Here is a 25,466-nt window from a genome sequence, read left to right as displayed (position 1 = left end):
AACATAGGAAATTCCTGGAGGACAATCTTATTCAGAACTCAATCCAATAGAGAAAATGTGGCTGGACTTGAAAGGGGCAGTTAACGCCAGATCCTTGGGTAACCTGACAGAGCTTAAGTAGTCAAGCAAAGACAAATGAAGTAAAATTGCTGCCTGATTAAGATCTATCCACACAGATTCAGTGCTGTGATCACAGCCAAAGGTGCATCTACTAATTGCTGACATGAATGGGGTGAATAATTATGCAGTCACTGATTTTACATTACATATTCTTATTATTATTTAGTCAAAATTACTTTGTAGAAATGTGTTTTCACTTTGACATTAAAGCGGTTTTTATACTTTCTTGCTATTAAAAAAGCCAAATTATATTGACTATGACTAATTGATAAAATCAAATTAGTGATAGTTTTCATAGTCACTGTACATTTATTAACAACCATTTTTTTTTGTTGTTGTTGTGTGAAGGCTCATGCTAAAACTTAACCTTTTTAGGTTGTTTTAATCTTTTTCTGGATCATTTTGCTGCTGATGCTTAACTTAGTTTAGGATGATCATTCTAATACACTTTTGCCACAATAAGCCTCAGTTCACCTGTTGTGATGACGAAATATCATGTGACATATTTCAAAAGGTTTTTGTGCAGGTTTTAAAAAATACTGCTAATTAATCTCATCAGAGCAGCAAAGACGCTAAAACTAACCATGGAATTGTGGGATGGCACCATGAGTATAGAGAGACGAGAACTGCAGGTGATTGTGGGTCTAAAGATAAGAGAGTGGAAGGAAATAAAGTCCAATAAACAAATATACAAAGATGATATTCATCCAACCTAAAGTAAATAGGGGTTCTCTGCCATATCTACTGCCCAAGCACAGCATCATTCTGAGGGACAGAGAGAGCAGTATTAATTTTTTTAACATTACTGGGTATAAATCGGACTTATAAAATGATGACTTGTCATTTTTAGTTGCACTGGTGTGTAAAGGTTTTTTTGCATGCAAAGTGAGAAGATGACCAAATGTTTATTTTGGGGTGAACTATTCCTTTAATAATGATGCCTGTGTTACAAAAGTAGAACAGCATAATAAACATCTGAGCACGCTCAAAACATGTTTTGGCAAGAATTATATTGTTTCTTTTCTAAGATTCCTTCATTCTTTCATAGTGTAATGTGTGGTGTGGTGAATATTTGTATGTTGCTGGAATATGAAAGGTTATATTTTATGTATTAAGTATAATATGAGAATACAAGTGTGGTATGATACATTTAGAAGGGAACAGCTTGATGCAAACAAGGACACATAAATACTGCTGTGTATCTTCATAGGCTTCAGCTAAGTAAAGATGACTAATCATGAAATGCCACTTGTTAAAAATTTGGCTAAAACATGAGTGAAATATTTATCATGGCACTAAAATCTATAAGCTACCAATTTGGATTACTCCTTTGCAAAGGTTTCTACATGTAATGAAAGAAATTAAATGTTAATATAACATTTTTGATATGAACTTTTCTTTTCAATAACCAAATTTTTGGTTAAAACAGCAGTACCGTTTTCTAGTAGGGGTGACTTTTCTACATATTTACATACTACCTGCAAGGATATTTATATTTACAAGTGGGTAGCAGCATTCAATAAACCATGGCTGATAAAAGCTACTACTTTAAAATGATAAGTAAAAGACGATCAGTCATGATGCTTTTTGGAAGTTTAATATTTGTAGCTGAAGAGGCCTAAAGGCCTTAGTGAGGAATCAAAAAATTGTGTGCCAAACAGAATTAATCTGACTGAGTCAAGCTGAGCGCTAATCCTTGTCGCAGTAGCCGTTTAGACAGAGAAAAGGTTGACAGGAGAAAATGAAAGAACAAAAAAACGTGAGGAAAGGAGAAATGAAAGAAAATAAAGAGGGGCAATAAAGAAAGGGGAGACTGCACATATATGTCTGCTCGACTCCCTGCAGTGAATTTGTGTAAGGGTGAATAAGAGACTGAAGAGCACATGTTCTTCTTCTGTGTGCACCACTGACATGAAACAGTGACGGTGCTTCGATTAGAAAAATTTAAATAAAGCACAACCTTGTCTGTGAGTGTGTTCTGTAATGAGATGAGTGTCTTTGAGAGTGTGACATTAAGGTGCAGTGTCGCACACGGACCAGCAGGAGGGGCTGAGTGGCTTTAGAGGGCAGTGAGGCGGCCGGTGAGCGCTGCTTGGAGCTCTGAGGGGAGGAAGACCCCCAGCTCTGTGATGATGCCTCCTGTAATGAGCTGGTGAGGGGTTACATCAAACGCTGGGTTCCACACCTCGATACCTGGAGGAGAGAGTGAAATGGTTATAGAATAAGAGTGGCGTTCATTTATTTATTTTTCAACAACTCATTACTTCACACTGTCTGGTTGATAAATCACATTTAGCTATGAATTTATAAATTACTCGTAGCTTTGACCCACATATTTTTAGTTTATCCTTTTTTAATTTAGAGATTTCTCCATGACTCTATGTTTTTGATTTGTCATATTTCAAAAGTTAATCAATGGTAAATGGACCTGAGCCATAGCATACTTGAGGTATAGTACTCTTCTAGTCATCTGACTATTCAAAGCGCTTTTACACTGAAGGTCACACCTATCCATTCATACCTATTTACTCCTCATTCACACACTTATGACAAACATTGTTATGCCATCAGTATTTAATAATTCCATTCAAACACATCCATGCAAATCCACATGCCACCAAAGCAGCAGTGGGAGCAAACTGGGGTTAAGTGTCTTGCCCAAGCACATATTGACATGTGAATGCAGGAGCTGGGGGTTGAACCCACAAACTTCCGGCTACAAGGTGACCAACTCTAAATCTTATGAACAACATTTGTCCCAATTTAATATGGCGTTGGCTCCTTTTGTTTGTATAACAGCTTCCACTCTTCTTGGAAGGCTTTTCACAGCATTTTGGACTGTTACAAACAGAATTTGTTCCCATTCCTTCTGTAGAGCATTTATGAGGTCAGGCTTTTACTTTGGGTGAGAAGGCCTGGCTCATGATCTCCATCCTAGTTTATCTCAGAGGATGCTCACTGGGGTTGAGGGAAGGGCTCTGTGTGGGCAAGTCAGGTTCTTCCACACCAAACTCATCAAACCATGTCTTTATAGCCTTTGCTTTGTGCACTGGGGCTCAGTCATGTTGGAATATGAAAGGACCTTCCCCAAACTGCTTCCACAAAGTTGGAAGCATATTATTTTCCAAAATGTCTTGTTATGCTGAAGCATTAAGACTGGCCTTCACTGGAGATAAGGGGCCTAGTCTAAACTCTGAAAAACAGCCCCATACCATAATCCCTCCTCCACCAAACTTCAGGTAACATTCTCATTGCATCCACTAAACCAAGACTCATCCATGTGACTTCCAAACAGAGAAGCATGATTCGTGACTCCACAGAACACGTTTCCACTGCTCCACAGAAACACCATGTGGATTTTTTTTTCTGAAAACTCCCTGCCAGAGTTGTCCATGTCAGTAAGGGAAAAGGTGGCCCAGCAGCTCACAAATGTGACCCATTTCACAACTATGGACTCTGTGGTCACAGTATATTACATCAACAACTAGGAGTTAAAGTGCCTCCAAACGACTTTGTTCTCCTGACGATCAAACAGGACAGCTCCATGCATACAACTCAGCAGATAACATACTAATCTGCAGTGTTTTGTCTGTTGGCTGCATCTTGTGAATGGTGAGTTTTTGTGTAGGTTTGCTTAACCCTTAATGAGGAAAATAATTTTTATAATCAACAATAGTTCACATAACAGATTGATTTTTAAGCTAAATGCCTGTCATGGCATTATTATTTTTTTATTTGTAAATACTTGTGATTAAAGTCTCTTTCAAAATAAAATTGTGCTAAATTTAACTTCATATTGATTTTATCCTTTCTGCATATATTTTTTGAAAATCCAATAGAAGGATCTATTCTAACCCTTTAAAGCCTGATAAATCTAATATTAGCTAGAAAATTCTATTTTTTGGATTTTAAATGTTTATTTAACCTTCTACCAACTAACTATTTCAAATTTTAAGCCCTTTATCAAGGCTAACCATGATTACTTTTAAATAAGAATAGTTGGGTACGCATTTATTAGTTTAACCATTACAGTTAGCTTAATATCTTTATTGCTAATCCATTATTTTCAGCCTACTTTTCATGATACCTTACTTTTTCAATGGTTTATCCATAGTGAATTAGGGATGCAGGATATTAGATTTTTAGTTGTTTTCCAATATTTACAAATTAATTCAACCAATAATGGTATCTCTAGTGATATATAGATGTAGGTCAGACCTAAAACTTCAGTCCTTCAAAGCATTTTAAAGTGTGAGGATGAACAAAGAAAAAAACTTCAGTAGATGTTAGTCTGTTGGTCATGCCTTAAACTTATTCATATTCTTCCACAAACTTTTTAATCCAATATACAACTGATGTTTTGAGCCAGTACAGGCCGATAAATCGGTGGTGGGTATCAGCAGAAATGTACTTATCTGCCGATACCAATATCATCTGAAAATACTGGCATTACTTAATTATTGTCAGCTAATTCTGTCTAATATTAATGTGTCATGTCCCCATTACTTTCAGCTAACTTTATCCATTACTCTGTGCATCAGTACTCTGTCCATGGCATCAAAACCAAAGATGCAAACCCTTAAACCAAGCTACATTTTGACTTTTATTCAACACCTTTTTTAAACAAGTTATACCTGGGTAAAGGCTTCTGTTAGTACTATAATATCACATATAGTGTAATTGTGCATTTCACGGATGAAATTTTACCAGTTTTTTGGAAAATAACAGAACTCTTGGCACTCAGAAACAAGCATCATCAAGCTTAAGCTACACAAAGTCGTTCATAGTCTTTCATGTTTTCTGTTGGTTGTGAGAAAAAAATATGAAAACAGCAGCTACACAAACACACTTTAAACTCCTAGTGTAAAAGCGAAGAAGACAGTAAAGGGAGTTAATGAGAGAAGGAAGCACTACTTTCAAGCATGCATTCTCCTCTCCTGAGGCCTGCAAGCTCATTAAATGACTGCTTTAATTACTGTGATGTCACAGAGCACCTCTCTGCTCTGGTCACGTAATTAGACATGAAATGACTCAATCCAGCGCTAACAAACTAAACTAAACACACAATTTCCTTCGAGGGCTCAAAGAAACTGACCCATAGGTCTGTCAAGGCTCAGAAGTGCCTTGTTTCTAAAGCAAAAGTTAAGTGCACAGTGGTCAGGGACATTGTTAAAAGCCCATCATGAAAACATTTTGTAAGTCAAGTCTGCAGACAATCCTGATGGACTTTACCACTGTTAATAGTATTTCAACTACACACAAAGGCAGAGGGCACTGATATTCTTAAGTCTCAGCATTCAGACCCTCTTCCTCTTCTCTTTATTACTTAAGCTCAGTTCAGACAAAAGACTTTAGAACATGCCAAAACTGCTCACAGTGGGTCGCTCTGCAACGTTTTTGAAGCTGACCAGTTCACACTGCTGCGTCAAGAGGAGATGCTTCATCATTTCCATTGTGGCAACTCTTAAAGTGACTCCATTTAAGGTGATTTATTTCTGAAGTTACTGCGCATTAAAGGGGACATGTTTTACCTTTTTTAGACAAGTATATACGGTCTCAGAGGTCCCCAAGACATGCCTGGGAAGTTTGTTGCTGAAAAAACACTCCAGAATTGAATTTTTATATGTCTAAAACCCCCTCTTTTTCAGCCCTGCTCAGAACAAGCTGTTTCTGTGTCTGTTGCTTTAAATGTTACTGAGCTGTCTGACTCCGCCCCTGACCATGCCCCTCCCCGGAAATGGATGTGGCTTTCCTGATCCCTAAGAGGAAGATCAGGAGAGGAGGCCGGAACTTTCTTTCAATACAGGAGGGCCAACCGAACCTGGGGGCGATGCTAACTCCCCACATGAAATCATGAGGGGAAAATCTAAGAATGGCTTGTTTCAGTACACATTTTCTGAAAGATGGAGGGGGGGGGATTTTTCTGGTACTTGAGGGGATTGTGGACAGAACAGGGGCACGTATTTTTGTTAGAAAAACCCGAAAAAGTGATTTTTGCATTATATGTCCCCTTTAAATCTGCTTCTACAAGAAGGACAGTACTGCATATTCAATGTTTTTTTTATACGTATTAGTCACCCTGATAATGTGTTAGATTTGTAAATATGGGTGCACGAGAGACATTCATCACTAAATGTTCTTGTCATCACCATCGCAGGATGGCAGTGCAATTTCACAGCATATATAAACAAAGCTTTGTTAGCTCAGTCTTGTTATAACAAAAATATCTGCTGAGAATAATTCATCTTCCATGGACAAATTTAGCTCCAACAGCCTTGGATTTCTCATGTCTCAGCTCTTATAGCGACACATGCCCTGCTCACATGTGCAGCTGATAGAGAAGACAAGAGTGTTTACAGGCCGAAGTTTCTGTGTAAAAAGATTTTAAAAAAGAAAGACCGATGTAATCACGATTATGAATATTTGTCTGAAAACAAGTGTTTGTTGGTATTTAAAGTCTATCAAAACAACATTTCAATTTCCCATTTCATATTTATCTGCTCCTAACGTTCTAAAACCAGCTGTCCGAGACTTGCTGAGTTGAACCACATGCAACATCTAAAGATGGCTTGATTTGAGCTGCAACAGTTCAGTTCAGACGGCTGCAAACGTGGACATGGACATTCTAAAATGGTCTTGTTGCAAATCTTTGGTCTGAACTGAACTTTATACTGCATGTGACACCAATAAAACTTCTGTGCCTAGAGCTTAGGGCAGAACTGGGCCAGGCTCATCTTTATTTCAAAGCCTGATGTTGTCCTGTGGCCTCCTCTGCTGAACGTAGAGTTTTTAAAGATTTTTCCCCACTTCTGTCATTTCATGCATCTTTACCAAAACTTAAGAATTCTCTCCTCTTAGTTCCACAGTTCTTACCTGGAGCAGCGATGGGGACGCCGTTTATACTGGTGAGTTCTTCAGGCGGGCGCACTTCTATGATGATGTCCCTGCCGCTCTCCAAACTTAAGTCACACGACGTACTGGGCGCAGCCACATAGAAAGGAATACCATGGTGCTTTGCAGCTATGGCCAGCTGGTATGTGCCCACCTTGTTGGCAGTGTCTCCGTTGGCAACCACCCTGTCCGCACCCACCACCACAGCTGAGATAGAGAGTCAACAGTAGGAAATTAAGTGCAATGATAAGAGGAAAGGTAGATTAAGAGAGGCTCTACAGCACAAAACAAACAAACCTGTTATGTCCATTTCCCTCATGGTGAGCGCTGCCATGCTGTCTGTAATTAGTGTAGCAGGGATTCCCTCTGCTACCGCCTCATATGCTGTCAGCCTGGATCCCTGGTTGTACGGCCGGGTCTCTGTGCAATACACACGCTTCAGCCTGTTCAGCGCGTGGAGGCTTCGCACCACACCTGCACATGAACAGTCATTATGACAGTTACAGTGCAATGAATATTTTAACATCACCCTTGGTTCTTATTCACACCCACAGCTCCGAGACTCACCGAGTGCTGTCCCATATCCAGCTGTGGCCAGCGAGCCAGTGTTGCAATGTGTGAGGATTGTCACAGAGTCCCTTGGGACACCAGACAGGATGTGCTGGGCACCGTAGTTGCCAATCTTCCTGTTGTCATTGACGTCACGCTCCAGCATGTCTTCAATCCAGGCAATTACACTGTAGGAGGGAGGCCAAAAGAGGTGGGAGATGAGAAAAGGCACCGTCTGTCACTGTGGACCTAATGTGTCCATCAAGTCAGGAGTGACAATATGCTGAATCTTTGACTCCTCTGGGTCTCTTCCTACATTTCCTCTTAGCTCATTTATGCTCTATATTTAATATGCATACAAATACGGATGGAGCCTTCTGCTCGCACTCCGTGTTAATTTTATCCATATTTCTGGGCTTTAATAATCACCTAAAAAATGATTTGCCATATTTTACATTCACGTTGGGTACTGTTTGGAGATTAATGGCGGTTAGAAGAAGTTATTTTCAGCCATTAGCCTGCTTAAAGACAATATTAGACATAAGATAACTGGAACCAACACTGCATTAAAAATGATTTGTCAAATTAAGTGAAAATTTCACACCTGCGACAATACTTCTACTAGCTGTACTAGTCAAGAAGAACCTTAGGTCTCTGTGGTGCAACCAAACTATGACACAAGTTTTAAATGATCTAGTTTCACCGTAGGGTTTAGTGGTGGGTTTGCACCAAAACTTAAAACATAACTTGCACACAGCTGGGGCAACAGTCTGCTGGGCACAACAACAGGTAACTAAATCAGAACTGCTGGGCAGGAATCAGACAGAGCAGCAGCCAAGATACAATGGAGGTGCATGTGTGACTACGACCTTGTGTGCATACATTTCTAACATCCAGCCCAAAATAAAAGACCCACTTGAGTATATGGGTAGTGTCAGCTGCAGTGTTTAAACTGTACAAATCTATTTTCACGATTAAACAGGGCATAAAGGGATTCTAAAGAGAAACTAAACCCTCAGATCACTTTCTTCTAGATTAAGACCTACAAAGAACATGGGGATTTAGTAGTATCATCAATCAGTTAGGGTCCAAATCTTCACATTTGAGCACAAAGTATTTAAATTCTACATGTATATTAAAAATGAGTATAGCGACTGCCCTCAGCATGATCAAACAGACCAATGGACTGATCATCAACTGGTGGCCTGAGGGTCCTATCAGGCCACCCAAAGCTTCCCACTGAGCCCTCAAAAGATGATTAAAGTCAGAAAATATAAGAATGAATAAAATGCCATGGCTGTTAGGGTATCTTACCATCTCTGCAGCTATTAAATGACCCTGAAATAACTAATGTTGAAGCCATTTCAGCAGGAGTGACCAACGTTTGATCTGTTTTTACAGAAATCCACTTGGTCAGCCATCATTAGTAAAAACGATGCATGATAAACACATGCTTATTAGTCCAGTCATGACTAAATCTGCTGTTTTCTGTGTCAACTTTCCACTTCAGGCTCTTGAAAAGCAAAATTTTCCTGCCTGAAAATAAAAACAAAAGGCTGTTTTTTCACCAATCATGACATGCCAAAATGGCCAAAATGGACAACATGGCAGCTCTAGAAATATGTACCCAAACTATCTCAATTGCCCCTTTGTGGCTGGCTGTAGTCGAGGTGGTAGGGACTGATCTCTCTGTAATGCCTGAAATGTATGTACATTTAAAAGGAAAATGCAAATGAGAATGCAATAATACATTAATTTGATAAAATATCTTTATGTTTGACTTATCTGACAGTCTGGCCCGATGGCCACTGTAAAGACATCTAGCCCTTGTACAAAGTTAGTTGATGAGGCCTGGTCTACTGCCACTTAAATTTTACAGAAAATGTCTACTGCTTGATCTGGCGCTCTGTGATGTACAGGTACATCTCAAAAAATTAGAATATCATGAAGAGCTCAATATTTTTGTCACTCTTTTCTGAAAGTGAAACCCATATATTATATAGACTTGTTACACAGAGTGAAATATTTCAAGCCTTTATTTCTTGAAATGTTGAGGATTATGGCTTACAGAAATGAAAACCCAAAATTCAGTGTCTCAAAAAATTATAATATTACATAAGATCAATAAAAAAAGGATATTTTAAACAGAAATGTCAGGCTTCTGAAAAGTATGTTCATTTCTATGCCTTCAATACTCGGTTGGGCCTCCTTTTGCATGAATTACAGCATCAATGCGGCGTGGCATGGAGGCTATCAGCCTGTGGCACTGCTCAGGTGTAATGGAAGCCCAGGTTGCTTTGATAGCGGCCTTCAGGTCATCTGCATTGTTGGGTCTAGTGTCTCTCATCTTCTTCTTGACAATATCTCATAGATTCTCTATGGGGTTCAGGTCAGGCCAGTTTGTTGGCCAGTCAATCACAGTAACACCATGGTCATTGAACCAGCTTTTGGTACCTTTGGCAGTGTGGGCAGGTGCCAAGTCCTGCTGGAAAATGAAATCAGCATCTCCATGAAGCTTGTCAGCAGAAGGAAGCATGAAGTGCTCTAAAATATCCTGGTAGATGGCTGCATTGACTGTGGACTTCAGAAAACACAGTGGACCAACACCAGCAGATGCCATGGCAGCCCAAATTATCACTGACTGTGGAAATCTCACACTGGACTTCAAGCAATGTGGATTCTGTGCCTCTCCACTCTTCCTCCAGACTCTGGGACTTTGAAGAGTGGAGAGGCACAGAATCCACATTGCTTGAATAAAGGCTTGAAATATTTCACTCTATGTGCAACAAGTCTATATAATATATGGGTTTCACTGTCAGAAAAGAGTAACAAAAATATTGAACTTTTTCATGATATTCTAATTTTTTGAGATGTACCTGTATGTGGTGTTGTTTGCTGTCACCACAGAGCTCAATAGTTACCCCCCACTTTTCCCATGACCGTTTACTCATAGTAGCCTAAAAGAAAATGTAATACATGTATATACGCTTGGTCTTCACCACACTGGCAAGGTATCATTCTACAGCACAAACTATGCTCAGTCACATATGCAGAAATTAGAAAACATGGAGATAATCATGATGATGATGACATTTTTTTAATGTACTCCTGCAGCTTAACAGTAACTTTTGATCAGCCGAGTAAAAGGCAAAAACATGGAGCTGATGCATAAAGCCTCCTAGCAAACAGCTACAAAGTGCCCACTTGTCGGCCAACCTAGCCACACTCCTAAATTAAGCAACTCTTGAGCCTTATTTATGCACTAGTGTTGAATCAACACCATAGTTTCAAGTAGCCCTGACCTATGCAGAAGCCTACAATCAAAAGCCTGACAAATCTCCTCAAAAATCTAACTGTGTTGAAATGAAGCAGACCACAAGCCCTGTAGCAGTCTGTGGGGTAGCATCAGGTGACCACCAGTTACTGAGTCTGTCTACAGACATACTGTGTGTTCTCTGGTGTGGGACAAATGGCTGCAGACGACAAATAAATCCATCAAATCTCATTGCAGACATCTGAAAATATTAGGAATGTATTTTTGCATCCATGTCAGTGGCAAAAAATTCTGCCATACTTTCCCCTTAGCTATCTCTGTCTTCTTTTCAGTAATGTTAGCAATTACACTCTGCTTAATATTTATCAGCTCCAACATAAAATGCTTAGTTCCACGGACAAACAAGCAAAGAGTGTGACAGGGCAGGAAACTGGTGATAAAAGTCGCATAAGCACTGCTAATTAGTGTTTTAGAGGAATTTTGCAGAGTGACACAGACAATCCAAGATGCCAGTATGCAGTGTTCACAACAGTGTAGGGCACAATGGAGTAGTAACAGTTTAGATTGGCCACAGAGGTAAAAACAAGGTTTCAGCTTTTATTTAACCAGAAAGGCTAAGTTATGAAAAAAATCCTGTACAGTTTGTGCCAACAAAGACAGAGCTATTCAGACTAAAATTATTGTGTCCCGGGCTGTAAACACATCAATCTTTGCTATAAAAATTCACACTTCAGTTTGGATGGAGGACTTTAAAAGCCCGGCTCTTGTGGACTCTGGAGGAACTGCAGCAATTTGCACTTGGGCATTAGCTTCATTTATCAACACCTGAGATTGCCGTTTGTAACCTTTTGAAGCAGAGGGATAGACCACATCCCATGAAGGTTATTAATGGAAACGTGAAACCGTTTATAGTATCTGGGGTGTCAGGTTGCGCCAATTGTTTATATAAAAATAAACACAAAACCTGCAGAGTTTCACAGTAAATTATAATTCACTCAGAACAGCCAAAACTGCCACTGCACTGTGATTTCTTTCTGAATTTGATTACATTTAAGCACCACATATACTGTGGCATTAGGAAAGGGAGTTTTCTGGTCTTAATCACCAAAACCATCAAGACTTCATTCAACTTTTTCCCATCAGATAACAGCTCTGATCCCTCAGACCAGAGTCAGTCAGCTTATTTCCCCCTAAAATCAAAGACCTATTTAGATAACTTTGTAAGGTTTAACAGCATCCTTATCACTATAATCAGCTAGCACGAGGAAGGGAAAAGCTGTGCATGGAGTCGAGTACTGAACTGACAAAGTCAGAGGTTCGCAAACTCTTCAGCCAACACTCCTAGAAACATCAATGCCGGAAACTGAGGAGCCCCATTGTTTGGTAAAGCAAATATTGCACAGCGGTGCAGTGGTTAGCGCCGTTGCCTCACAGCAAAAAGGTTCAGGTCAGGGTCAGGGCCTTTCTGTGCGGAGTTTGCATGTTCTCCCCGTGCATGCGTGGGTTCTCTACGGGTACTCCGGCTTCCTCCCACCACCAAAAACATGCTCATTAGGTTAATTGATCACTCTAAATTGCCAATAGGTCTGAATGTGAGTGTGCCTGTTTGTCTGTCTCTATATGTCAGCCCTGCGATTGACTGGCGACTAGTCCAGGGTGTACCCCGCCTCTTGCCCAATGACAGCTGGGATAGGCTCCAGTCCCCCCCCCCCCCCGACCCAGAACGGAATAAGGGGTATAGAAAATGGATGGATGGATGGAATCATGTATGGAGGTTTTTTGTTTAGATTTTGTTTTAAACAGAACTCAATTTCACAAAATAGCACTTACTTACAAAACTCCAAAATTTTCAGTTTTTGAGAAAATAATCTAATTGTGATTTTTTCCCACATATTGCAATTGAATATGCTTTTACTTTCGAGTTTGTTATCTATGTACTTCTCAACAAACAAGCAATAAATGATTCTAGATGATAAGGAACATAATATTTGGTAGATTTAACTGAAGGCTGGTATAAATTGGGCGATATTGGGCTTTCCCAGACGAAAGACAACCAATCGTGGTTAAATCTGTGATCATGGGTCTATAATGGTGGTCGTATGTAGTGCTGTTAGACGGGTTGACAGACGGCTGTTGTCATGGTCTTTCAACCAAAGACAGCCTTGGATAAAACTCTGAAAGTGTCAGAAATTTAGGATTACCATCTCATAATGTGACTGCTACTACAACCTACATTGACTAATAAACCAATAGGAATGCAGCAAGGAATGGCAGAACGATAAACACAACACCGGCACCGACAAACAAACAAGTTAGCATTGGAATGGAGCTAATGCCAAAAAGCAGAAGTTTGTTGGATTCCAACCAGGAGGACAATCTTCATCTCAGATGTTTTTCTAAACCTATGAATGCTACAATTACAACAGCTTACTGTTGCTTTGCTTCATTATTATCACGGCACCTGTAACGTAGATAAATGACGCACACTGATGTGGCGTACACTGATGAAGTGTATTTTTTGCATATCAGTGTATGTCTCACCTGCGAATCAGTGGCGTTTAGTTGGAGTCGTCATTGTACAGTCTGCACACATCAAACTTGGTGTCGTATGAGATTCGTGCCACAGCGTATCATGCCAGAAACTTCTAAGATTGTTAAAAACGCACAGTCAGTAGGAGGCCTAAGGCTGAATAATTTTGAAAAAAAAATATCTGATTGCAATTATTCTGACTCATTTTGCAAATTTAATATGAACTGTTGTATTGAAGGAATGATTATTTTGTCTCTCATTTATATTAAGAGAAACATTCAAACACAAGAAAAGTACGATTTTTTGTAATTTTTTCAAGGAGCCCTATTATTCAACAGTATTTGTTTCCCTGACAAATGTAGTTTATTCTGACATTTAATCCACATGGATTTGACTTAGAAGTGTTTTTATTATTTCTTTGTAGGTAAAAAACATATCCAAATATATAACAGGAAATGCAGTTCAGCTAAAAGAAATTTGTGAGATGTGAGTTTTAGTCTATACTGTTCAAATTATTTCTGTGACACGCTGACAACAGGTGATCGGGGGGAGTACTGGCACTTACCACTAAAAGCAGTGCACAGACTTACACTGACACAGGACTGATGCACCCAATGACAGTCAAACTTTTGTGACACAGACAAAAAAAATCTACACACAAGGCTGACTGGTTAAGCTGCTGATACCTGATCTATTAGATATATCTATATCTGAGCCCATATCAATGCATTATATTAGTTCAGTCAAAGTCAAATCAAAACTTATAATACACTCAATTTACAGCAACCTTCTTTATTTTTCATCCAGACTCACATCCCATCTCTTCATACCCTTTACATTTTCATTAGCTCTGTCAAGTGGTAATAAATAAATGAATGAATAAATACATAAATTAATTAATTAATAAAGCAATTATGTATCATTAAGTATACTGTAAAAGCTAGTGCATTAAAGACAGACTTATAGTTCTTACTTGATCATTTCTAACTTAGTTATTTTGTCTCTGTTTGCCTCTCATCACTAGAATTTTTGTAGAGTCTCAAAAGTCGAGTTTATTGGTCACTGCAAGTGAGCAGCACGTGTTCACAAGGACTATTAAGATGTAATGAAACAAAGAAAATAACATAGTTCTGGGTGATATGAGAACTCTATACAAGCTTCTAAAACAGCTACATGAGATGATTCATATGAAAGATCAAGATCAATAGATGTATTTATAGTTTGGATGAACCCCAGCAGTACTGTGTGTATTCCACCACTACAGGCAGACAGTTCACAGGTTGTGTGATGACGTCAGAGTACAATTAATCTACAAAATGTTACTGTTATTTTTTCTGTGATTAATTGATCAAAATGAATGCCTTTACTCCAGCAGCAGTCATTTTCAGCTTCTCCCCTGCTCGCCTTCACGTGCAGATCCTGACTAAAACTCTGTTCAGATAATAGATATCACATTTCTCAGGGTTTTCTCTGTCATGTTAATTTAAATCTCTCACTGTTTCATTGGATCGTAATGACATCTACACAATGCAGGCTTCTTAATTTTCACACTTTACCCTGCCTGCTAACTTTAACAACTTTTTTTCAAACAAACTCCTGCAGGTGTTGAATGTAGATGTGAAACAGCTGCAGCCAACTTGTCTTTAGCAATGCAAGAAAAAAGCATGCATTCAGATCATTTCAGTTCTGTTTTTCCTACTATTTTAGCACAGGAAAATTCTTGATAACACAATACTATTTGACTTAGGATGCCCTGTAGAGTTTTCTGTAAAACAAGCAGAGTCTGGTGTGTAATCTAAAGGCTAAACAAATGTTTTCCAAATGCAAATGCATTTACAAACACATCAAACACCTGTGCATCAAGTTTTTCTTTGCAGTTGAAGGTAAACTATGTTTACTTCCATGTTTACTTGCTAACAGTCTTCCTGTTGCTTGTCTTTGCTTGCACATGCCTTTTTTTCTTTTGTGCAAAAGCATCATTTGCACATCAGTTGTTGAGTTTTAAAACATTTTGAAGGAAAAAGGAATAAAAATGTAAACAGGGCCACTCCACAACAATACTGGCACTTTAAACTAAAATGAAGGCTGGGACTAAGGGTCGGCATTTTCAATACTTGAGTACAGTAATTGATTACTCACACAACACTGGCTGCAATTTGAGCTGAAAAACCATTTAATTCTTCTTTCTGGGGGAAAAATTAGTGATAAATGATCTGAAGTCTAGCAATCAAGAATCCAAAGTGCTGCAGCAGCAACATCAGCTACAATCAAAACCATCAAACATTTTCAAACACGTTAAAACTTATATTAACTGTTTTTATGTGACATGTAGACAAATATATGCAGTAGCTGTTGTTTATTTTGGGCACTTAAGTAGCCTGTAACTTTAAAGCTTCCTGCAAAGTTAAACAAAAATTACATATACAACCTACCTTTATCTGTTTAAAAGTAGGCAGACCATTTTTCACATTCTTAGGTCCTGTCTGACAGTAGTTTTGGATTATTATTTCTTATATTATCTCAGAGCAGGGAAGAAAAGAGAGTGCATATGCCCATTATGCACAGAGAAAGGGGAATAAATACAACACACTTCCAGCCCCTTGTATAATGTGGTTGTTAAACACCTGCCGGTAATACCGTATACTACAGAACATTTTTGGAAGGCGCAACAGCATTGGATGGATACCATCCAATCCTAACCGCTACAACCATTCCTCTAAATAATCATTTTAAACAATGGTGGAGTGTTAAGAGAGTGTATCTGACCAAAATGACTCAAAATAAGCCATAAAGCGAGTGAAGTCATGGTCATGCTGACCATGTATTTCTCTGTTGTGCATTGTGTCCCTGGTAAACTGCGTGCCATATTATGACATGATGATGTACCACTGCTCAGGCCAGGATAGGTTTGGGGCAAAGTGAGTGCATGCCAGCAGGGGGCTTAGTTGGGTGGAACAAGTGCGCTTCAACATGACTTGAGGCAACTGGCCCTTGAGAGTCAAGCCAAGTTTTGAGGGTTTGTAAAACCAAAGGGTGACAGAGTAATTCTATAAAAACTCCCAGAATATGACAACAATTATGATGACAATGATGATCTACAGAAAATATTCAAGCCTAATCACCTTCTTTGTCTGCCTCCCTCTACTCAACTGGACAGGCAAAAAAAAAAAAAGTAAATCCACACTAAAGGGCAAATAAAAAAATGTTATCAAGCCCATAGGAGGAGCAACAGAGGTAAAATACACATTAAGGCACATAAGTCTTTTCCAGGTGATGCTGGGCAAAGGTGCATTTAACTGACCGAGATTAACTATTGCAGCCTAAAACAACATGTGACCAAGTAGAGAAGCTGAACAGTGACTTTAACATCAAGTACTCAAATGACTGCATCCAATACGAGCTGAAACACGTTTACTGGACATGTCAGCCTACTCGCCTACAAAACTGAAGAGCAGCAGGTCCAAAAATATTTGCTCAATCAAACATATCCACCACCACGCTTGTTTAACTATCTTGTTTCGTAAAACAAGCGGGGCATTGGTTCATACACAACTTTAAAGAAATAAATCAATTGCATTTGAGAACTCATCCATCCACATTCATCCAGGAAAGCTCACATAGAAAGCATTTAGGAAGGGCAGCACTTTTCAAAAAATTCTTGAAAGGTGATTGGAGGAATGTTCTGTCCTATTTATAACAAGCCAACCAGAGCGACAAGACAAAATGATGTGATACACATGCGCTACTTTTGAGGTGACGGGCTACCACTGCCGCATTACAGCAGACCCCACCCATAATAATGGCAAACCCATGCCGAAGCAGGCTGAGAGAAGAGCAGTAACATCTGTTCTGCCATCAAAAGCCTTTAGTATGGCTCTTCGCTCTTGTTTTAACAAAGTATTGTGGTGAAGTTCTGACAAAACCGCCACTGTAGCTAAGTCTGAGCTAATCATTCTACTACCAGACATCGTATACAACCTCTCACAGTGCAACTAAGCACCACCCCACGACTCTCACAAACTAATGCCAAAGCAGGCAGGCAGAAGAGCAAAATCATCTTTGCCATCATGAAAAACTTTAAGTGTTGTTTTTACTCTATTTCATTCAGAAACGTGGTCCAGCTCTGATAAAACTGCCGCTGTGTTGTCCAAGCTAATCACCACAATGGAGGCAGCCATTGTGATCAAGCTCAATTAAACCCTGCCTGTAACTACTGCCTTGTTCTCCTCAAATGCCCCTGATTGGTACAAACAGAACTCAGTTTGCCATAAACGTTGTGGATTGGAGCTTTTCAAGATGGATTTTCTTGATGACAGAGAGGAGTCTGGCAAATCTATCTGCTTTACAAGGTTATTTCTAATATATACAGTCATGGATGAAAATGTTGGCACCCCTGGAATTTTTCCAGAAAATACACCATTTCTCCCAGAAATTGTTGCAGTTACAAATGTTTTGGAATACATGTGTTTATTGCCTTTATGTGCATTGGAACAACACAAAAAATCCGAAGGAAAAAGCCAAAATTGACATAATTTTACACAAAACTCAAAAAATGGGCCAGACAAAATTGTTGGCACCCTCAACTTAATATTTGGTTGCACACCCTTGGGAAATAATAACTGAAACCAATCGCTTCCTATAACCATCAACAAGCTTCTTACACCTCTCAGCTGGAATTTTGGACCACTCTTCTTTTGCAAACTGCTCCAGGTCTCTCAGATTTGAAGGGTGCCTTCTTGCGACAGCAGTTTTGAGATCTCTCCATAGGTGTTCAATGGGATTTAGATCTGGACTCATTGCTGGTCACTTCAGAACTCTCCAGCGCTTTGTCTCCAACCATTTCTTGGTGTTTTTTGAGGTTTGTTTTGGGTCGTTGTCCTGCTGGAACACCCATGACCTCTGACGCAGACCCAACTTTCTGACACTAGGCCCTACATTGCGGCCAAAATTTTTTTAATAGTCTCCAGATTTCATGATTCCTTGCAGACAGTCAAGGCACCCAGTGACAGAGGCAGCAAAATAACCCCAAAACATCCTTGAACCTCCACCATGTTTGACTGTAGGTACTGTGTTTTTTTCTTTGTAAGCCTCATTCCATTTTCTGTAAACAGTGGAATGACGCACTTTTCCAAAAAGCTCTACCTTAGTCTCATCTGTCCACAAAATGTTCTCCCAGAAGGATTGAGGCTTACTCAGGTACATTTTTATAAACTCCAGTCTGGCTTTTTTATGTCTCTTTGTCAGCAGTGGGGTTCCCTCTGTCTCCTGCCATAGCGCTTCATCTCATTCAGATTACGACATATGGTTCGAGCTGGCACTTTTGCACCCTGAGTCTGCAGGACAGCCTGAATTTGTGTGGAAGTTGACTGAGGATGTTTATCCGCCATTCCAACTATCCTGCGTTGCATTCTTTTGTCCATCTTTCTCTTCCATCCACATCCAGAGAGATTAGCCACAGCTCCATGGGTTATAAACTTATTGATTATATTACACACAGTGAACAGAGGAATTTCAAGATCTCTGGAGATGGTGTTGTAACCTTGAGATTGTTCATATTTTTCCACAATTTTGCTTCTCAAGTCCTCAGACAATTCTCGGCTCTTCTTTCTCTTCTCCATGCTTGGTGTGACACACACAGGCACACAACATAAAGGTTGAGTCCACTTTTATACATTCTAACTGGCTTCAGCTGTGATTTCTAGATTGCCAGCACCTGTTACTGCCACAGGTGAGTTTAAATGAGCATCACATGCTGGAAATAAAATAATTTACCCACAATTTTAAAAGGGTGCCAACAATTTTGTCCAGCCCATTTTTTCAGTTTTGTGTAAAATTATGTCAATTTCGGCTTTTTTCTTCGAATTTTTTCTATTGTTCTAATGCACATAAAGGCAATAAACATGTGTATGCCAAAAACATTTGTAACTGCAACAATTTCTGGGAGAAATGGTGTATTTTCTGGAAAAATTCCAGGGGTGCCAACATTTTCGTCCATGACTGTAGTTGTGCTCAGAATAACAGCAGTCCAACATCACTAACCAGATCAGTCACAATCAGTATTGTGGTAGCAATTATATTTCTACAGGACAAATAATTTATAAGTAGGTGTGATAGAAAAACCAACAGACCCAACAGTCATGACATGCATGCTGCTGATTCTGTGTAACTGAATCATAATTGAAATGGGCGTATTCAAAATAATAGCAGTGTGGAGTTCAATTAGTGAGGTCATTCAAAAACAGGTGGGAAACAGGTGGCCCTTATTTAAGGACGAAGGCAGAAAATGTACATGCCGGTTAAAGTGCATTTCTCTCTGAAAATCTGAGTGAAATAGGTCATTTTCATTTTTCAGAAGAAGAGGGTACTTTGATTAAAAAGTTAATTTGAGAGGGGAAAAATAAAAAGAAGTGCAGAAATGATAGGTTGCTCATCTAAAATGATCCCAAATCCTTTAAAATGGCAACCAAAACCAGAAAGACGTGGAAGAAAACAGAAACTACCATTCCAGTGGTTTGAAGAATAGCCAAAATGGCAAAGACTAAGCCAAGGATCAGCTCCAGTGAGCTCTTAAGTCTACTGTAACAATCAGAAGACGCCTATGTGAAGCTCAGATCAGCAAACAAGCCCATTGTTGAAAAAAAAATAATAATAATAATGCTGAAAAGGTTAGAATTTTCACACTGACAATGTGTTGACAGGACACTGGAGAGAAATGGTGCAACATTTTGTTGATCGATGAAAACAGGATTGTTCTTTTTGGGTCTAGGGGCCGCAGACAGTTTGTAAGACGACCCACAAACACTGAATCTAAGCCACAGTACACTGTGAAGACAGTTAAGCATCATGATATGATGTTTCTAACACTGTGGTGTCAGGCCTATTTATCCCATACCAGAGATCATAGATCAGTTTGAAATACTTGAAGAGGTCATGTTACCTTATGCTAAAGAGGGAATGCCCTAGAAATGCGTGATTCAGTAAGGACCCCAAACACCAGAAAATAAGCAGCATCTTGGTTTCAGATTAACAAGATTAAAGTTATGCCCAGTCCAATCCAATCCAATCGAAAACTTTGGGTGGCATCAAAATGCTGTTTCTTAGGTAAAACCAAGAAATACAGAGGAACTGTTGAATGTAGTCATCCTGGGCTGGACTACCTGTTCACAGGTGCCTGAAGTTGGTTGACTCCATGCAACACAGATGTGAAACAGCTCTCAGAAACAGGAGATATTCAACTAAACATTAGTTCAGTGATTCACAGGAAAGCTAAAGCATTTTTCAGTTTATACGGTAAATGTTGTAAAGAAAAATGCAAAACACCTAATATTCCTTTTTCTTCACTTTCTTTTAAGTAATAACAAATTTGATAAATTGATCTTCATGTTTTGTTTGAAATAGAAGGTGCAGTGTGCCAGTGCATTTGAGTGTATGAAATTAAGAGCTATTATAGGGATTTTGAGCTTCATTCACTTTTTTTAACACTGCTATTACTTTGAACACAACTGTAAGTGCGTTGAGTTCTCCCTCTAACTAGCCCACCTTTCTCTGAGCTGCTCCGAGTTCTTCTCCATGCTCTCGTTCTCTGCAAACTCCATCAGCTCGCGGGCGGCGCGGCCCATGTTGACTGCAGTGGGTCGGGCTGAAGTCAGGTGACACAGAGACTCTCTGATGAAGGTCACAGGGTCATCACCCCCAGCGCCTGCCCGCAACTCCACAGCCAGGCTGAGGCAGCCAACGATGGCGATGGCTGGGGCGCCCCGTACCTGGAGAACAAGGAGGAGAAAGTGGGAGCATCACATGCTGGTCTTGATGCTTTGGCTTTTATGCCATCCTGCAACAGCTGTATCCCAGTTTTCATGGTGGCTACTTCCCCTCCCCACTAAAGATCATAAAGTGAAAGATCAATGAGACAAAAGGTGTCATGACAGCTTTGTATAAAAATGATTTATCTCAGTCTTGGGTTCATTTCTCGCACTGCCATCAGACTCCATTATCACAACATCACCCTCTCTATGTATGGTACATTCCTTCTCTCTGGCACACACAGGATCAAAGTGGAGCTGCTCTGAACAGGGAAGACAAAAGAGTGAAATATCTGCTCTGCCCTAAAAAGTGAACATCAGAAAATGTTCCCTGCTGAACTTGAACAAGGTGTATCTGTGAACCTCTGTCTCTCTGTCAGGGATTCAGGTAGGGGGAGAGAAATGAGCTGGAGGTGTCACTGAGTGCAGCACAAGACCGAAACGCGAACAAAAAAACCCTGGCAAAGGTCATTAATAATTCATCAATAATCTCTCCCAAAGAAAGGAGGAGGAGGGGTGCATATTTCATGGGTGGGTTGCTGTGCGCGGATACAGTTTGACGCGCTTTCACATGGAAATGTAAAAAACTACATAAAGGATGGCTTTGAGGGGGGTATGGATGATCGGGGGGATGCAGGTGCATCCAAAACAAAAATAGAGGGCGACAGCGGGTGCACGGCGGCGAGCATATGGCAACACATGCGTGCGGCGGCTGGAGCACAAAAGAGCCGACAAATAAAAGACAAGCACGACGGGAATAAATGCTGGAGCAGCGGGCGTGCAGGTCGGCCGTGGAGTGGGAGTGAAGAGAGCGATGGAGGAGGAGGAGAAAGGAGCATCTTACCTTCATGGACTTGATGGCCTCGTAAGCATCCTGCACCGTGCGGATCTCATCGTAAACGGTCTGGTGTGGCAGCAGCAGCTGGTTCAGGATCTGCAGAGCCCCGGCACGGTAGCGGATCGCTTCCAGCGTCATGACTGGACAGAGAAGAGGGAGAGCGGGAAGAAATAACACGGATGGACCGGCTGCGGTCACACACACTCACTCACACACTCACACACTTTCACTCACACACACACTCTCTATGAGCGGAGACACGTTGAAATGACCGCGGCCTGGCTGTCGGCAGTCCCGGGAACCGTCGCGCAGAGACGGAGGAAACGTGCAGCAGGAGGAGGAGGAGGAGGCGGAGACGCGGGGTGGATGGAATAAATGGAGGAGAAGCCGTGCTGTGCTATGAGAGAGGACAGATGAAGGCAGACAGGAGTGAGAGAAGGGCTGGAAACCTTCACACACTGTCAGACGAGCAGGGAGTCAGACACGGAACCACGTGTTCAGCCGAGCAGGAAGCCCGAGCCTCTGTGTCCACGCCCACCAAAGTCTCGCGGGTTGTACAATTTTATCCAAAGACTCCCCTCTTCTCTCTCCGCGCACCATCCCCCCTTCTCATCTCATCCTTTACCCCTTTGTCAGGGGAAATCTCACATTCAGATACGTTATTAGCATAACACCAAAGCCCCAGGCCCCCCCTTCAACAACAGCCAGCATTGTCTGAGGAAAGTTATCTCTATTTTTGACTCACATTTTATTTTATGAACCCACGCCGCCCACTGGCTCTTGTTCCTCCCATTAACCACAAAAAATAAATGATATAAAGCAGTCTTTTTATCCCTCAAACCAGGGTTAAATTCGTCGACTAAAGATATTATTCGACTAACCCCATCCCGGGAAGACTAGGCCAAAAATAGATCTTTGTCAGTCAAAACCAGGCTAAAATGTTAGAGCTGGACTGTTGGACATTCAAGAGCCATGATATTTGTCCATTGTGCATATAAAGCGTGTCAGTATTTTGCCGAGGATATTTTAAACCAATTTATTTACTGATAGGGAGATATGAGTACTTTCAATTTCACAATGCGTCTAACTATACTAAGTTCAAAGAAAATAAATGCCTTGACTAAAAGTAAAGAATTTAATGTAAGGGGGTTTTATTGACTTAAACTGGTCATAGATGATTTTAAGTTTCATGGACTAAAACTAGGCTAACACTTTCAAAAGTGGAAGTCAAAGTGAAGCCATTTCATTCTACTACTAAGACTAAATTCAAGCTCTGCCAAAAATTAACTGGGCCTCAAACACATATTTTTCAAAACCAATTTAGTTGAAAATATTGAAGTGAAATATTTATCCATCCCAAAATCTGAAGCTGGACATATAATTTGTTTCCAATAATTACACAATTATAAAACTGTAATGCAACTATCAGTCTACTATTTCTCATACAGGACTCCTGAAAAAAGTCCTCAGTTCAAAATCATATTGTGCCTATTAAAAGTATACCCCCCTTTGTTTTGATAACGAATCAATCATGGTCAATATAATTTGGCTTTTTCTGATTAAAAAAATACAAACAACTCTTTAATGTCAAATTGAAAACAGATTTCTACAAAATAATGTCAATCACACAAAAATATGTAAGTGACAACATAAATATTCACCCACTTTAAAGTGACTGACTGCTGTCCAGCCAATTGGTGCGAGCAGTCTCCATATTAGTAATAAGTGCAGTGAATGTGTCTCAAGTGGTTGAAGTATAAAGACATCTGTATCTGGAAGGTCCAGTCACTGGTTGATCAGTATTCCTGGCTACTATTACACCATGAAGACAAAAGAACACGTCATACAACTCAGAGAAAAGGTTATTGAAAAGTATAAGTCAGGGGATGGATACAAAAAAATCCAAGGTGCTTAACATCCCCCAGAGTTCAGTTAAATCCATCATAAAGAAATGGAAGGAATTTGGCACTTTTAAATCCACCTAGATCAGGTGGTCCTCACAAACTGAGTGACCGTGAAAGAAAGAAACCAGTGAGGGATGCCGCCAAGACACCTATGACTACTCTGAAGGACTTACAAGCTTCAGAATCTGAGATGGGAGAGACTCTGAATACAACAACTGCTGCCTGGGTTCTTCATCAAAGTCACTGTTGAAGAAAGCTCGTATCAAATCTGGACTAGAGTTTGCCAAAAGGTATATGGGAGACTCCATGGTCAAGTGGAAGAAAATTCTTTGGTCTGATGAGACAAAAATTGTGCTTTTTGGCCATCAGACAAGATGCTATGTTGGTGGACAAACACTACACATCACCACAAACACACCATCCCCACTGTGAAGCACGGTGGTGGCAGCATCATGCTGTGGGGATGCTTCTTGGCAGCCTGCCCTGGAAGGCTTCTCAAGGTAGAGGGGAAAATGAATGCAGCAAAATGAAGGAAAATCCTGGAAGGCAATTTTCATCACTCTGCAGCAGAACTACAGCTTGGGAGATTTATTTTCAAGTGAGACAATGACCTGAAGTGTACAGGGAAAGCTACACAGAAATGGTTTAAAGATAACAAGGTGAATGTTCTGGAGTGACCAAGTCAAAGCCCAGACCTCAGTCCAGTAGAGAAATGGTGGCTGGACTTGAACTGTTGAGAGGACTGTTCACGCCGAATCCCTGTCAAACCGGACAGAGCTTGAGCAGTTTTGCAGAGAAGAACGGAGTAAAATTGCAGTGTCCGGATGTGCAAACCTGATTGAGACCTATCCACACAGAATCAGTGCTGTGATTGCAGCCAAAGGTGCATCTTCTAAATACTGACTTGAAGGGGTTGAATATCTCGGTAACATTTTACTTAAAGTTTTATTCATAAGACTGACATTATGCTGTCATAATCATGACATGACATCTGTCATTAACATGAATAGGGCTCCATGAATGTAGCCATTAAGTGTCATTCATTAAATTATGACACCTTTACTGCAAAGTTGACATTTTTTTGTCATAACTTGACATTTGTGGTAAAGGTGTCATAATTTAGCAAATGACGCTTAATGACACTTAATGGCTACATTCATGAAACCCTATTCATGTTAATGACAGGTGTCATGTTATAATTATGACAGCATAATGTCAGTCTTATGAATAAAACTTCAAGTAAAGTGTTACCAATATCTCTACAGTCACTTATTTTACTCTACATATTTTGATTTAGTTGGCATTACTTTGTAGAAATCTGTTTTCACTTGGACATTATAGAGTTTTTCTGCATTTATTTATTTTAGTTAAAAAAGCCCAATTATATTGACCATGACTGATTTATAAAATTAACAAAGGGTAAAACACTGAAGGGTGTGAATACTTCTTATAGGCTCTGTAAATGGGTTATTGTCATTTACCTAAGAAGATGTGATAATGGGGTCAAAATGATCAACATGTTTAGTATGATTTTCTGAGATGTTAATGGAAGGATCAA

The 25,466-nt window shown here is 40.0% G+C and overlaps 1 protein-coding gene across 3 annotated transcripts; it reads right to left on the bottom strand.

Moving 5' to 3' along the window:
- mri1 (methylthioribose-1-phosphate isomerase 1) lies at window positions 1-22,519 on the bottom strand. Of its 3 annotated transcripts, none has more exons than XM_041785106.1 (7): window positions 22,239-22,519; window positions 22,011-22,144; window positions 20,904-21,127; window positions 7,579-7,748; window positions 7,309-7,485; window positions 6,994-7,218; window positions 1-2,313 (listed from the first exon to the last, which is right to left on the bottom strand). In XM_041785106.1, the coding sequence occupies exons 2-7, from the start codon at window positions 22,140-22,142 to the stop codon at window positions 2,180-2,182; spliced, it is 1,062 nt and encodes a 353-aa protein (XP_041641040.1). In that variant the 5' UTR covers window positions 22,143-22,144; window positions 22,239-22,519; the 3' UTR covers window positions 1-2,179. The 3 variants fall into 3 exon arrangements, with proteins under 3 accessions (XP_041641040.1, XP_041641038.1, XP_041641037.1); XM_041785104.1 differs by having other exon boundaries at window positions 22,245-22,519; XM_041785103.1 differs by having other exon boundaries at window positions 22,011-22,519.
- Window positions 22,520-25,466: the final 2,947 nt, after the last annotated feature.

The sequence above is a fragment of the Cheilinus undulatus genome, linkage group 4 (assembly GCF_018320785.1).
Source record: "Cheilinus undulatus linkage group 4, ASM1832078v1, whole genome shotgun sequence".
In the NCBI taxonomy this organism is placed as follows: Eukaryota; Metazoa; Chordata; class Actinopteri; order Labriformes; family Labridae; genus Cheilinus; species Cheilinus undulatus.
This window is presented reverse-complemented; position numbering and strand designations above follow the sequence as displayed.

Coding starts and splice junctions, on each gene's coding strand:
- mri1 (XM_041785103.1), bottom strand. CDS start 22,142: ATGACGCTGGAAGCGATCCGCTACCGTGCCGGGGCTCTGCAGATCCTG. Junction 7,486..7,578: donor TGGATATGGGACAGCACTCG/GTGAGTCTCGGA, acceptor GTTCATGTGCAG/GTGTGGTGCGAAGCCTCCAC. Junction 2,314..6,993: donor CGTCCCCATCGCTGCTCCAG/GTAAGAACTGTG, acceptor TCTCTCCTCCAG/GTATCGAGGTGTGGAACCCA.